The sequence below is a fragment of the Notolepis coatsorum genome, assembly GCF_963971535.1.
Source record: "Notolepis coatsorum genome assembly, chromosome: 7".
Lineage (NCBI taxonomy): Eukaryota > Metazoa > Chordata > Actinopteri > Aulopiformes > Paralepididae > Notolepis > Notolepis coatsorum.
Window position 1 is genome coordinate 70,084,245 of NC_140171.1, and position 13,596 is coordinate 70,097,840.

The 13,596-nt window shown below is 43.0% G+C and overlaps 1 protein-coding gene across 1 annotated transcript in view; it reads right to left on the reverse strand.

Moving 5' to 3' along the window:
• Positions 1-550: 550 nt before the first annotated feature.
• The window catches only part of lrba (LPS-responsive vesicle trafficking, beach and anchor containing), a 622,382-nt gene continuing 609,336 nt past the window's right edge, over positions 551-13,596 (reverse strand). Inside the window, 3 exon segments of the mRNA XM_084317903.1 lie at positions 551-2,905; positions 5,228-5,379; positions 13,122-13,318. Coding sequence (XP_084174029.1) covers positions 2,815-2,905; positions 5,228-5,379; positions 13,122-13,318 — 440 coding nt within the window. The 3' untranslated portion in view covers positions 551-2,814.

Consider the following 13,596-nt stretch of genomic DNA (forward strand, 5'->3'; position numbering starts at 1 on the left):
ATGTGTAATATAAATGAACTGTTCATCTACTGCATGTGTCTAATATAAATTAACTGTTAATCTACTGCATGTGTAATATAAACAAAATATTAGTCTACTGCATGTGTAATATAAATGAACTGTTAATCTACTGCACATGTAATTTAAATATATTCATATACTGCATGTGTAATAAATACAATGTTCATCTACTGCATGTGTCTTGAGGGAATATAAATTACCTGTTCATCTATTGCATGTGTAATATAAATCAACTGTTCATCTACTGCGTGTGTTTAATATAAATCTACTGCATGTGTCTAAGGAGAATATAAATTAAATGTTCATCATTGCACTTAATATAATATACAATATCAATCAGATACTACTTAACATGTTACCAGCTGATGAAAGCGTCTCTTTAAGGGTTATCTCTCTCCTCCTCCCTCCCCCCCCCCCCCCCGCCCACCTATGGATAATGTTGGTCAACGGTCAGAAAACGGACCAAACTAAAAAGGACCAAACAAACTCGTGGGTGCTGTTCTGTTTCAAGATTCACACCCAAGACTGGTCAAGTTACAAAATTCCATTTTATTGTCATAACTCGGCACACGTCAAAGAAAACACTCCAAATCGACTGCCAACAATAATTGAGTGATACAGAAAGGTGCACAACATTATCAAACCATAACGTAATGTTTCCAAAAAGAACAAGAAAAAACAAGGTGAAAACACGTGTTTTACCAAGGGCTCATGGGATATGTTTTACCTATCTGGTTTTAGTGCTGGGTTGGAATCAGATCTACACACCCTGTGAATCCTGTGGGCCCCATGTGGCCTGTTAAACTGCCTTGATGTCACAGTCAGGATGGAAACGGAACAAAGTCCTTCCTTTCATTGCACAGCTCTCGACGCGATGCAGTGGAGCCTCAGAGGACTTCTGAAGAGCCCTGCACGGCTGGCTTGTTCACTGGGGGTATGATATGATGGGATACATGATCTGCTTTAAGGAGCACAGCAGCAGTAAAGCAGGTAAAGCTACTTCAAGGTGTCTTACGTTAAACAAAGCTTCTCCTTCCCTTCATGGATCCTGATAAGAGCTTCAGGTCTCTACCATTGTGTGAATAAGGAGACCCCAGGTCTAATCAGGGAGATGAGCGTTCCTGGTCGCAGACCCCAGGTCTAATCAGAGAGATGAGCGTTCCTGGTCGCAGACCCCAGGTCTAATCAGGGAGATGAGCGTTCCTGGTCGCAGACCCCAGGTCTAATCAGGGAGATGAGCGTTCCTGGTCGCAGACCCCAGGTCTAATCAGAGAGATGAGCGTTCCTGGTCGCAGACCCCAGGTCTAATCAGAGAGATGAGCGTTCCTGGTCGCAGACCCCAGGTCTAATCAGAGAGATGAGCGTTCCTGGTCGCAGACCCCAGGTCTAATCAGGGAGATGAGCGTTCCTGGTCGCAGACCCCAGGTCTAATCAGGGAGATGAGCGTTCCTGGTCGCAGACCCCAGGTCTAATCAGAGAGATGTTGTGAATGTGGGCCCCGGATTCTAGGGTTGGGATTAATACATTTTCATTTCAATCAATTAAAAAACAATTCAAACTGAAATTGCCATTTTACTTGTCGATGATTCCCATTCACTTGTCTATATGTTGGATACAGTAATTCAAGCTTTTCATGCCAAAGCATGTTTCATATTTGCATTTTCAAAGGAATTCCACTTGAATGTATTGAATTGAAAGGGAGTTGTTCCCAACCTGCTGGAATGCTTTGTTTGGAGGTGTGTACATGACAGTGCTGGCTTGTTCACAGAGAGGAAATTAAATCTGTCAAAAGAACTGGAAGGTAAAATCCTTGACAGGTCTCTACTGACATCCAGGATTCCTCCATATTCCTGCTGCTGTTTACATAAAGCTAATAATCACTGAATCTTTTGAAATGCTAAAGCTGGCAAAGGTCACAACATTTTCTCAACACATAATGTCATAGAATAGATTAGATTTTGGTTTGATATGTAATAATATTGGTGTTATGAACCATGCGTGGAAAGGCAATCTCTCAGACAAGCACAGGTCACAGAGGAAATGTGAAGATGTATTTTCTGACCATGGAGGACTACATTTAAACAGAATAATAATAATAATAATAATAATAATAATAATATATATATAGATACTCCCTCCTCATTTTAACTGCGTATGTCCAGAGACAAGGACTGACTCACATCGCTCACTTTTGCCACATTGGCCCAAAAAAAATAACGAGAAATTTATGACAACATTGTAATGCTAATTATCCCAACATTTCCACACCTATTAAATAAGAAAAATCACTCACCCTAAAATACACAAATATTTGGATTCTTAAGTCAATAGATAATCTTCTAGCTAGCTCTTATTTCCCCCCCGAGGAGATGAAAATACTCTTACAGCTAAAAATAGATATTTTTTGTTTGTTTGTTTTTGAACCATACAGTATATAACCCCACCCTATAATCTTCTTTTATATTATATGAAATTGTTTTCTATACGATCTACAAAATATAGCAATGCCCTTCTTTTTTCTTTAAAAATAGTTTTGCTTCTTTTCATATAACACGATTTTTTTGTCTCTTCTCTTCATTGAGATACATTCAGGATATCAGCTATGGACAGAGTAGTGCTACTTGGAAGGAGTCAGGCTCGCGATAGGGGCGTGTATGTGTGTGTATGTGTGTATATGTGTGTGTGTGTGTGTGTGTGTGTGTGTGTGTCCGGCTTGGGTCCCACTCCCCCCCCCCCCACCCATGGTCAGCATTGTCTTCTTAGGTCCGGTCGGCTGCTGGTTGTGGGGCTGGGTCAGTACCGGGTCTGGTACTCGTGGTGCCATCTGTTGAAGTCGTTGTAGAACAGGACAATGCTCCCGGACGCCATGCCGGTTATGATGCACCTTAAGAGAAAAGTTAGAATGCAAGATGTTGAGGTTTCTTTTATTTTGTATTAGATGTGTAGCACCTCATAGACTGGCAGTGTCACTAACTCAGTCACCTAGTGGCGGCTCACAGGCATGGCACTTTATGTAAGACCACTGTCGCCCCTATATGCCATGTTTGAGTACATACGTGTACATGCAGTACATATTACCAGTTATACCTTCATAGTATGTAAGAACCTACTGCTACAGTAGTTTAGATGTCAAATGAATGGGTCGCGTCTATGCTTTTACCAACCGGTTCGTGTTTCCGGGTTCCCGTTTTGCGCTCTGATTGGCCACTGACCTACGCTAGTACGCCCCCCTCGCTATGAGCGTAGCAGGACACTGAAATGCGTATCACAGTACTGCCTCCAGGAACAGCTGTTTCCGCGTGACTTTATGTGCGCTAAGTTCTGGTAAGTTTAAAGTGCTTAGAAATGCCGGTAAATGCCGGTTCATTCATGCTTGTTTTGATGTGAAAAGGGATGCTGCAATTAGCACTGACTGAGAAAGTAAACATTACAGTTCTACTTTATAAAATGCTAATTGTAAATATGTATGTCAATGTTAATAATATGCGAAAGTCCACATTCCAGTTCTACTTTTGTTTTGATGTGAAAAGGGATGCTGCACTTAGCACTGATTGAGAAAGTAAACATTACAGTTCTACTTTATAAAAGGCTGATTGTAAATATGTTTAAGTCCACTCCACATTACAGTTCACTTGTGTTTTGATGTGAAAAGTGATGCTGCATAAGATGACTGCTGAGAGCGTCGTTTCTTGACTCTCAGCTGAGAGTGTAGTGACTGCTGAGAGTGTCGTTTCTTGACTCTCAGCTGAGAGCTGCTAATTGTAAATATGTCCACTCCACATTACAGTTCTACTTTTTTTTTTTTTTTTTTTTTATCTACTTTTTCTCCCATTTTCTATTTTCTCCCATCCCAATTTCGTATCGTCCAATTCTACCCTCCCCTGTCTCGAACGCTGTTAGGCCATGCCTCCCACAAGCCGGCTGCAATGTGGACGAAGCCTTACATCACGTGTCCCCTCCGGTACTCGAGGAAGCAGCCGTCGCATCTTTTTCACCTGCACAGCGCAATCTCTCAGCGTAGGGGGTCTGCGTGGGAGGGACACGCCGCCCCCGTCGCTTCCTAATTCTGCTGTGCAGGCGCACCAACCGACCTGTAGGAGTCGCTGTCCACAACGTCCGATCCCCACCCATCAGTTTCCCACCCCCTAATACTGCCAATTGTATTAGTATGAACGACCAGCCAAGCTGATAGCAATGCGGAGAGCTGGGCTCGAACCCAGCGTCTCCTGCATTGGTGGCGAGCGCCTTGCCCACTACACCACCTAGCCGTCCCCGTTCTACTTTTGTTTTGATGTGAAAAGTGATGCTGCATAAGATGACTGCTGAGAGCATTGTTTCTTGACTCAGCTGAGAGCGTAGTTTCTTAAAATTGTCAAGCTACAATATTATAAAATACAATATTATAAAATCCTGTCATGAAGCGTGCCTCAAAGCATTAATGAACCGGCATTTACCGGCATTTCTAAGCACTTTAAACTTGAACTTTAGCGCACATAAAGTCACGCGGAAACAGCTGTTCCTGGAGGCAGTAGGGCGTACCCATTTCAAAGTGTCCACGCATTATTTCTCTCTCTACGCTCATAGCAAGGGGGGCGTACTAGCGTAGGTCAGTGGCCAATCAGAGCGCAAAACGGGAACCCGGAAACACGAACCGGTTGGTGAAAGCATAGACGCGTTGGGGTCAGAAAGCTGTTATCGAGATTGGTCTGTGTGTGTCAATGTGGTTGCATGCTTTTCAGTGTGTGTGTGTGTGTGGCTGTATGTGTGTGTGTGTCTGTGAATGTGTGTGTGTGTGTGTGTCTGTGTGTATGAATGAATGAAATTTTATTTCCATGTCATGTCTGACGACCCATCCCTTACGGGATTATAAGACACCAAAAACAACAATTGAACATAACAATAACCCATGGTTTCTAAGCTACACCATGCACACCATCAGAGGCCAAAATACATCACATATATGTAGTTTTTGTGCGTTTATCTCAAGCTTTCTCTAAATATTCAGCAAGTGCAAAAACCCTGTGATCAAAAATCCATTTTAATCTATGCATCACTAAACCACATTAACTCAAGGTTTTCACACCTGTCAAATAACTTTTTACGCAACTCATACAGTAGTATGTGTGTCTGTATGTGTGTGTGTGTATGTGTGTGTGTGTGTGTGTGTGTGTGTGTGTGTGTGTGCGTGTGTGTGTGTGTGTCTGACCTTTGGTCGTGGGACAGAGCCATGGAGCGGATGCCTGCGTCACAGCCAGGGTAGGTGAACAGCTGCTGGAGGTTGTGAACCTGCCAGACGGACACCACACCTCCATCGCCCCCTGTCAGCAAATACTGACCATCACGACTCAGCATCATGGCCTGGGAGAGAGAGAGAGAAGAGAGAGGAGAGAGGAGAGAGAAGAGAGAGGAGAGAGAAGAGAGGGAGAGAGAAGAGAGGGAGCGAGAGAGAGGGAGGGAGAGAGAGAGAGAGAGGAGAGGGGAGGTGATTAGAACATTACAGGCCATACCTTTCTGATGTGGTGAGTTTTACTAAGAAATTATTTATTATTACTTTTATTTTTAGTCATTCGCTATTGCTTTGTATGGCCTTCTTATGCCACTGTAATGATCAGAAATTGATCATTTTCCCCCCAAAAAATGGCGGGTCCATGTTGCGTGCATGTATCCCCTCCCTACTTCCCATTTCCCCATGTGGAATGCACCCGATTGTGCTCTAATGCAAGATTTAGTGGCTGAATGCAAACCTGGTCATGATGTCAAATATCTCTAAATAGATACCATCTGAGAAGATATTTGTTGTTAGTAAATTATAGTGAAATTAAACTGTTTAAACTGAGTTGTCTGTATTCATAAATATTGATTGGAATGTCACAAATCATAGGAATAAAGGAATAATTCTTAAACAGAGTATTCCCCTTTAAATGGTGAAGCTATGTCTTAAAAGGGGAATTCCACTCTGGATCTCTCTTGGATTTGTAGGAAAGTTGCTTTATTACAGAGTAAAAAGAGCTCACAGCCAGCTCTGTACATGTCGTCAGGCCATAGATACATGCTCCAGATTCCTGCTTTAGACAATGCCAGTGAAAGATTGTCACTCCTATAAAACGCACACAAGGAGTGGAGGGATGAGCATGGACTTCTGGGTACTCCAATACCTGACGAGTGGGAAGGTGATCAAGAGAGACTTTTTGAAATTAAAATGACGCAGCCATTCTACTTCTTAGAAATTAAGGGCGGGGCTAGGGGGTGGCTACTTGGGCTCAAGCCCCGAATGTTTTCTGAAAAGCCCAGAATCTATTAAAAAAAAAAAAAAAAAAAATTATAATTTTTTATTTTTTTTTGACAATTAATCATTGTTACATGAAAATATGTCTGCACCAGATTTAGCAGAAGCTAATTTCCATCTGTAGTCTATCCAGCTGCTAACTGTATTTGAGTGAGTTAAGTCTTGGTGTTATGGTAGACTCAGACCTAAGCTTTAAATCACAATCAACAAGTTGACAAAAACATAATTCTTCCACCTTAGAAACATAGCTTTTGAGATCTCAGACCCATCCCCAGTGATAACACAGGCTGCCGGCATGTCTTTATGAATGGAAATATTGAATAAAAGAAACAACGATGAAAACCCGACTATACTCTGGTTTTCGGGGGTCCTGGCGCTCAACGTTCAGCGAGTTAACCCTAGATCTTAGATCCTAATATGAAAAACGATGTGATTTAATGTGCTATGTCTTACCTTGACTTTGTCTATTTTACTGCTATCTATTTTATGCTTTATGTCTGCACTTTATGCATTGCTCTTGATCTGCCAATGTTGTGCTCATTTTATGCCTGTCTTTTTGTACTGCTGTGAAGCACTTTGAGCTGCAATTCTTGTATGAAAGGTGCTATACAAACAGTGTATTATTATTATTATTATTATTATAAATTATTATAGTTTGCTTCATTAATTAAAGGGTGTGAATTTAAGTGTTCTCTAGTGCCTTTTGTCTGCTTTAAGGTGGTGGTGTAAGTTAAAGGTTGTGGTGTCGAAGTAAAAGAAATCTGGGCTAAGCCCCGGATCTCCTACAATCCTAAATCCGCCCCTGTGTAAAGGGTAGCGATGTCTGGTTATATAAAATGAGCACCTTCCACCGATGTTCCTGAGCAGAGATCACGCCACATAGAGAGAATCAGTTATAATGAGTGTAATGTTGCTTTGTGGTGGAATTCCCCTTTAACGTGCTTCAGACTAAAGACTTCACGTGGGTCTTTGTCTTCTATTGCTCAGTACAGCTATAAAAAGGGAAAGCTATTAAATGCATATACCCATATGCATAAATTGTCTATGAATAAAATAGCTGATTTGAGACCAGTTCAACAATACATCTCATGGAGTCATGTGACATGACCAATGATTCCAGATCAGAGCTGCTATCCTTCAGAGGCTTTGTGTACACAGGGCTGGAGCTGCAACAAAGATGTCTCCCCGCAGCGCGGCTCCAAGATTTACTCATCTCATCTGCTTTTCCTGCAAGTTGTGTTACAGTTTAATGGGTCCTCTGGGAAACGGGGATAGACAAGTCTATCCATGTGTTGGGAGTATATTTATGCATGCAGTCAATAGAATAGTGGAATGTGAAATTCAAACAGTCAGGGACATCAATCCGTCAGTAACCAGAGACGATGAAATTACCGGACAGAATGTGAATTCTGATTTCTGGAAACAATACTAATTAAAGAGTTTGTATTGTAAACTAGTAACAACAAAAATCCCCAAACTGCCTGTGAAAGACTTGAAGCAGCACCACCTATCTGTGCTGCACCCATGCTCATTTTAAATGGACTTCAGAGTGACTTCAACTTAAGTTTACTTAAGTTTAACTTCGACAACAAATACTTTTCTGGAACTACTTTGCGTTAGCAAAGACAGTGATCAACAAATATAACTTGAGTGGTGGTAACGTTACACAGTGGATTTGACCTATAGGGTCTAGTTTAAGCGATTTAAGTATTTTATGTATTTGTGGAACGTCTCGTCAATCAGTCACATGGAAGATGCAAGTTTATGGCCAAGAGAGCTCCGTTTCTCATTCCCGTCGCAGCGATACTTAAGCACAAAGGCACGCACACACACACACACACGGACGGACGGACACGTGCACTCTGGCACCGGGAGCGAAGGAGGGTTCCAGCTCTGCAGACGCTGTGTTAGATCGTCATCCAAGATGGCTGGTAAATGGAGCATGACTGAGTGCTCCGGCATTCTGTTTTGATTTGTTTGGTGCGGTTCTGATTTCTGTGTACTGCAATCGAGTCTCGTGTTTCACTACGGTCGGACTTAATCTGACAGTAACCATAAAGATTTATCCCCAATTACGCCAATCATATTTGCACGCATATGAACCGAATCGCGGTGTAAATCAGTGGCTCTAAAGAGAAAATATATATAACACCTGTGGGATGAAATGAAGCTGTAAATTAGAATTTCCTAACCTTCAACTCCTAAGCACCTCACGTCTCGTCTCTAGATGAATAATTTGTAGCACTTGTGTACCAACTAAGAACTAATGGAGTCCAACTAAGAACTAATGGAGTCCAACTAAGAACTAATGGAGTCCAACCAAGAACTAATGGAGTCCAACCAAGAACTAATGGAGTCCAACCAAGAACTAATGGAGTCTAACCAAGAACTAATGGAGTCCAACCAAGAACTAATGGAGTCCAACCCTGACCCGACCGACACGCAGCAGGGCGTCTGGAGAGTCTGGACCAGGTAGGAGGCTGCAGACAGACTTTATAAATCAGCGCGCTGTCACCAGGCGGTCAAACAAGATGGCCGGCGGCTCGGCGGGAGCTAAGATGGCCGCCAGGGCTCAGATCGCTAGGAAATTACTCCAGCAGAACCACATGCACTTTTTAATGCCCATTTTTCATAACTTCTTCTGGGGGGGGGGGGGGGATTCTGTGCCTGGGAGAGGTGAGGGGGGGAACTAGTCTAATTTATGATGCTGTTAATTCCACCCATTTCATAGATGTAGACGGTGAAGAAAGTGCTGGAGTGGCTGACTGGGCTGAGTTCTATTAGTCTGAAAGACTCATCCATTCAGGGCAGCTTCAGCTGCTTCATTACCTGCTATAAGACTGTTAGGCTCTCAGTTCACCTCTAAAGCTCCTTCAGCTGCTTCATTACCTGCTATAAGACTGTTAGGCTCTCAGTTCACCTCTAAAGCTCCTTCAGCTGCTTCATTACCTGCTATAAGACTGTTAGGCTCTCAGTTCACCTCTAAAGCTCCTTCAGCTGCTTCATTACCTGCTATAAGACTGTTAGGCTCTCAGTTCACCTCTAAAGCTCCTTCAGCTGCTTCATTACCTGCTATAAGACTGTTAGGCTCTCAGTGCACCTCTAAAGCTCCTTCAGCGTGCGCGCACACACACACGCACAAACACCCTCTGCAGCTAGGCCTTTTACAGCACCCACCCACCCACACACACACACACACACACACACAGAAAGACACACATGCACATAGATACATGCATGCACACACGCACACACACATGAAGTCAGATATCCATGACGAGCACACAACAAACCCACACACAGACACTCGCTCTCTTTAAGTGGACACTGTGGGCCAGGACAAACACGGCTCACTCCTGGACTCATACTGTGCCGAGACTTGGAGGGCTATGAAGATTGATTCTGGTGCCTACAGGAGAACATTAAATAACACGTCAGGGTCTCGGGGTGGGGGTGGGGGGGGGGGGTTGGCGGGGGGCTGGGGGGAGGGGGGGATTTGAGCCTCATTCCAAGATGTTAGGGCCTCCTTAATACCGGCTGACGTGGCAGGAATTTACGACGGCAGAGCCGGAGACGACAGCACCAAGGAATAGCTTCACGTGTTGCAGTACCTGAGAGAGAACTGGGGGAGTCTGGGAATATTACTTTCATTACTTTGATTGAAACTGAGCAATCTGTCACAGTTTTACCGGCTAATTTAAACGACTCTGAAAATTCTTATTCTTATAATTATTGTACCTTATGTTGTCATAAACTAAAACAAAATCCTTTTGTGGCAGTTTGAACCCATCGTAAGCTTAGAGCATGCTACTTTTTATAGTAAATATGTAAATATGTATGTATGTATGTATGTATGTATGTATGTATGTATGTATGTATGTATGTATGTATGTATGTATGTATGTATGTATGTATGTATGTATATATGTATAGTAAATATGTATTGTAAACTAAATTGTAGGCACTGCGCATGTACAATAGGTAGCTTTCGGCATACGGGCTAAAGAGGCCAGTTGCCAGCCACAGCCCAAACTCATGGTGACTAGTGTTAACCTAAAGGCCTGCTCTTAAAGTATCTCAACACACCACTAGAAACAGTATGTATTGCAACAAGAAGCTATTCTGATGCCTAGAACCTCAATTGACCATATTCACATGGTGGCCATTTTAGGATGAGAACAGGGTGGAAAGAAATCCCAAACTGAGCACAACATAAGAGCAAAATGGCCGGTGTGTGAATATGGTCAACAGAGCTGTGCAGTGCAGTCTCCTCTGTGGCCATAGTCTCTGGAGAAAGGTCTGTGTGGCTAATGTTAATGTTGCCCAGAGAGACTCCACCCATAGAGAACATACTTCCACAACCAAAGAGCATTACAACACATCCTTTCCCATTGATGTAAATGCACATACACAAACATGTTCCTGTGTGTGTATGCACTTGCATATGCACATACACGGACATGTTCCTGCATGTGTGCATGTACACACGTGTGAATTCATATATCCATCCTATAGTTACAGTACATGTGTGGTTTTGGAGTGAGGTATCTAGGAACATCATAGGAATATCCCACATCAAACAGGTTGAGACTGCAAGTGATTCTTATTCCCATAATCTCAATACTAGAGTATGAGTGTGTGTGTGTATGTGTATGTGTGTATGTGTGTATGTGTGTATGTGTGTATGTATGTATGTGTGTGTGTGTGTGTGTGTGTGTGTGTGTGTGTGTGTGTGTGTGTGTGTGTGTGTGTGTGTGCGAGTGCATGCTCATTAATCAGTCGTCTAGTTTTGCTCTGTGGCTTTTGGAGTAGAGCTATAGGTGACAGCTTAGCACCCAGGGCAGGACGGGGAGTAGCTAAATGAGAAGCAGGTGTGCGAGTGTCTGTCGGAGAGAGCAGGGTTACATTTCCCAGGCCTGCACCGGAAACACAGGACAGGGGGGAAACTGGAGGCAGCGGCGGCCATCTTGTGTCACCCAAGCCGTGAGGGAGGAAATGGGGGGGGTGGGGGGCGGAATGTGTCGTCTGGTGGTGGGAGGGTGGTTAATGGCCTGGGTGTCTGGGACCGACCGCTTCTCTCTGGAATGTTCTGTAGCACCGCGGATAAGTCAATCTGATCTGACAACAGGGTTAGGGGATCAAAGGAACCGCTTCCTCTCATGTGTGTGTGTGAGTGAGAGTGATAGAGAGTGATAGAGAGAGATAGAGAGTGATAGAGAGAGAGAGAGAGAGATAGAGAGAGAGAGAGAGAGAGAGAGAGAGAGAGAGAGAGAGAGAGAGAGAGAGAGAGAGAGAGAGAGAGAGAGAGAGAGAGAGAGAGAGAGAGAGAGAGAGAGAGAGAGAGAGAGAGTGAGAGAGATAGAGAGAGAAAGAGAGAGAGAGAGAGAGAAAGAGAAAGAGAGAGAGAGAGAGAGAGAGAGAGAGAGAGAGAGAGAGAGAGAGGAAGAGAGATAGAGGAAGAGACAGCGGGCTACACTACACATCTCATAGTATAAGTGGCTACAGTGACGAGGAGCAGACACACTGTTTGGTATTTAAAGGACATACCAGTCTAATTTAGACTTCTCTCCATTACCGGAGATCGCCTGTCATTAACACATTTTGTATGTGTTCTAAGTGATCTTTGTGTTTGTATGTGTATATGGTATGTGTTCTAAGTGATCTTTGTGTTTGTATGTGTATATGGTATGTGTTCTAAGTGATCTTTGTGTTTGTATGTGTATATGGTGTGTGTTCCAAGTGATCTTTGTGTTTGTATGTGTATATGGTATGTGTTCTAAGTGATCTTTGTGTTTGTATGTGTATATGGTGTGTGTTCCAAGTGATCTTTGTGTTTGTATGTGTATATGGTGTGTGTTCCAAGTGATCTTTGTGTTTGTATGTGTATATGGTGTGTGTTCTAACTAAGTGATCTTTGTGTTTGTATGTGTATATGGTATGTGTTCTAAGTGATCTTTGTGTTTGTATGTGTATATGGTATGTGTTCTAAGTAGGGATGTCCGATATTATCGGCCTACCGATATTATCGGCCGATATCGGCATTAAAATGTGATATCGGTTGATATCGGTATCGGAAATTAAGAGTTGGACAATATCGGTATAGGTAAAAAAGCCAATATCGAGCATCCCTAGTTCTAAGTGATCTTTGTGTTTGTATGTGTATATGGTGTGTGTTCTAAGTGATCTTTGTGTTTGTATGTGTATATGGTATGTGTTCTAGGTGATCTCAGCTTACTAAACACCATTCACACCGTCATTGATGTTGAAATGGGTGGAAAATACTCAGAGACTTGAAGGTTGTTTGAAAGTTGCTAGGCATACAGTACGTAATTCACCCTGATGAAAACCACTGGGCCGTTTATTTGAGCTAACGTTACCATATTCTCAACTGCTTTGCTCTAAAACACACCGTATACGTTAACCTACTGACACAAAATGAGACGGAGACAATCACCAGTGAATGATATTAGATAGTATGGTCCTTAAATAGTACACACACACACACACACGCACGGCAGTGACGAGCGATAGGGAAGATTGTAAGGAGTTCTTTTATTTTTTTGTCAACGGTGGTTGGTGCAGGGGTTTGGGGGTAGGATTTTTTTTAAATTAGGCAAGCCAATGCTTGTAGTTGGCAAAGAATTTAAATTATGTTGTATGTGCATTTTTGCCTTTCATCCAAAAATGAAATAAAAATATATGAAAAAAAGGAGTGAAAGGAGACAACACGTCTCAACAATTTCATGGGTCAGAATCAAACCCACAACGTTGCAGGTTAACACCTATCCCACCGAGCCACCAGGACTCTCCTCACCTTGATGTTCTCCTCCATCTCCATGTGTCCCAGTAGTTTTCCATTGACGCTGAACAGACAGAACTGGCCCTTGTCGTAGTAGATGGTGCAGTGGCCCTCGGTGGACGACTGGATGAGGCGGGGCCGTGTGCACTTCTCTGGGCCCTCCAGGGTCCGAAGTAGGTCCCCATTCATGGAATGGATCAGACAAGGGCCCTCTGTACACCGAAGACAGTGACGGCAGTTAAAGATCCCATGAAATGAAAAATGTGTTTCCCTCCATTTTTCCTCTTTTGTTCTGTACCTACTCTAGTTCTCATCTATGTATCTCTACGTGTCACAAAATTCACAAACTTGTTATTTTCGTCGAAAGAAATCCATTGTTTTCACTACCTAATCCATCCACTCTGCACTTGAGGGCCAACACCAAAGAAACTGTCCAATACAACAGCTGTATGTACAGTACAGGCCCGGTAGTTAACCAACCAATGGGATA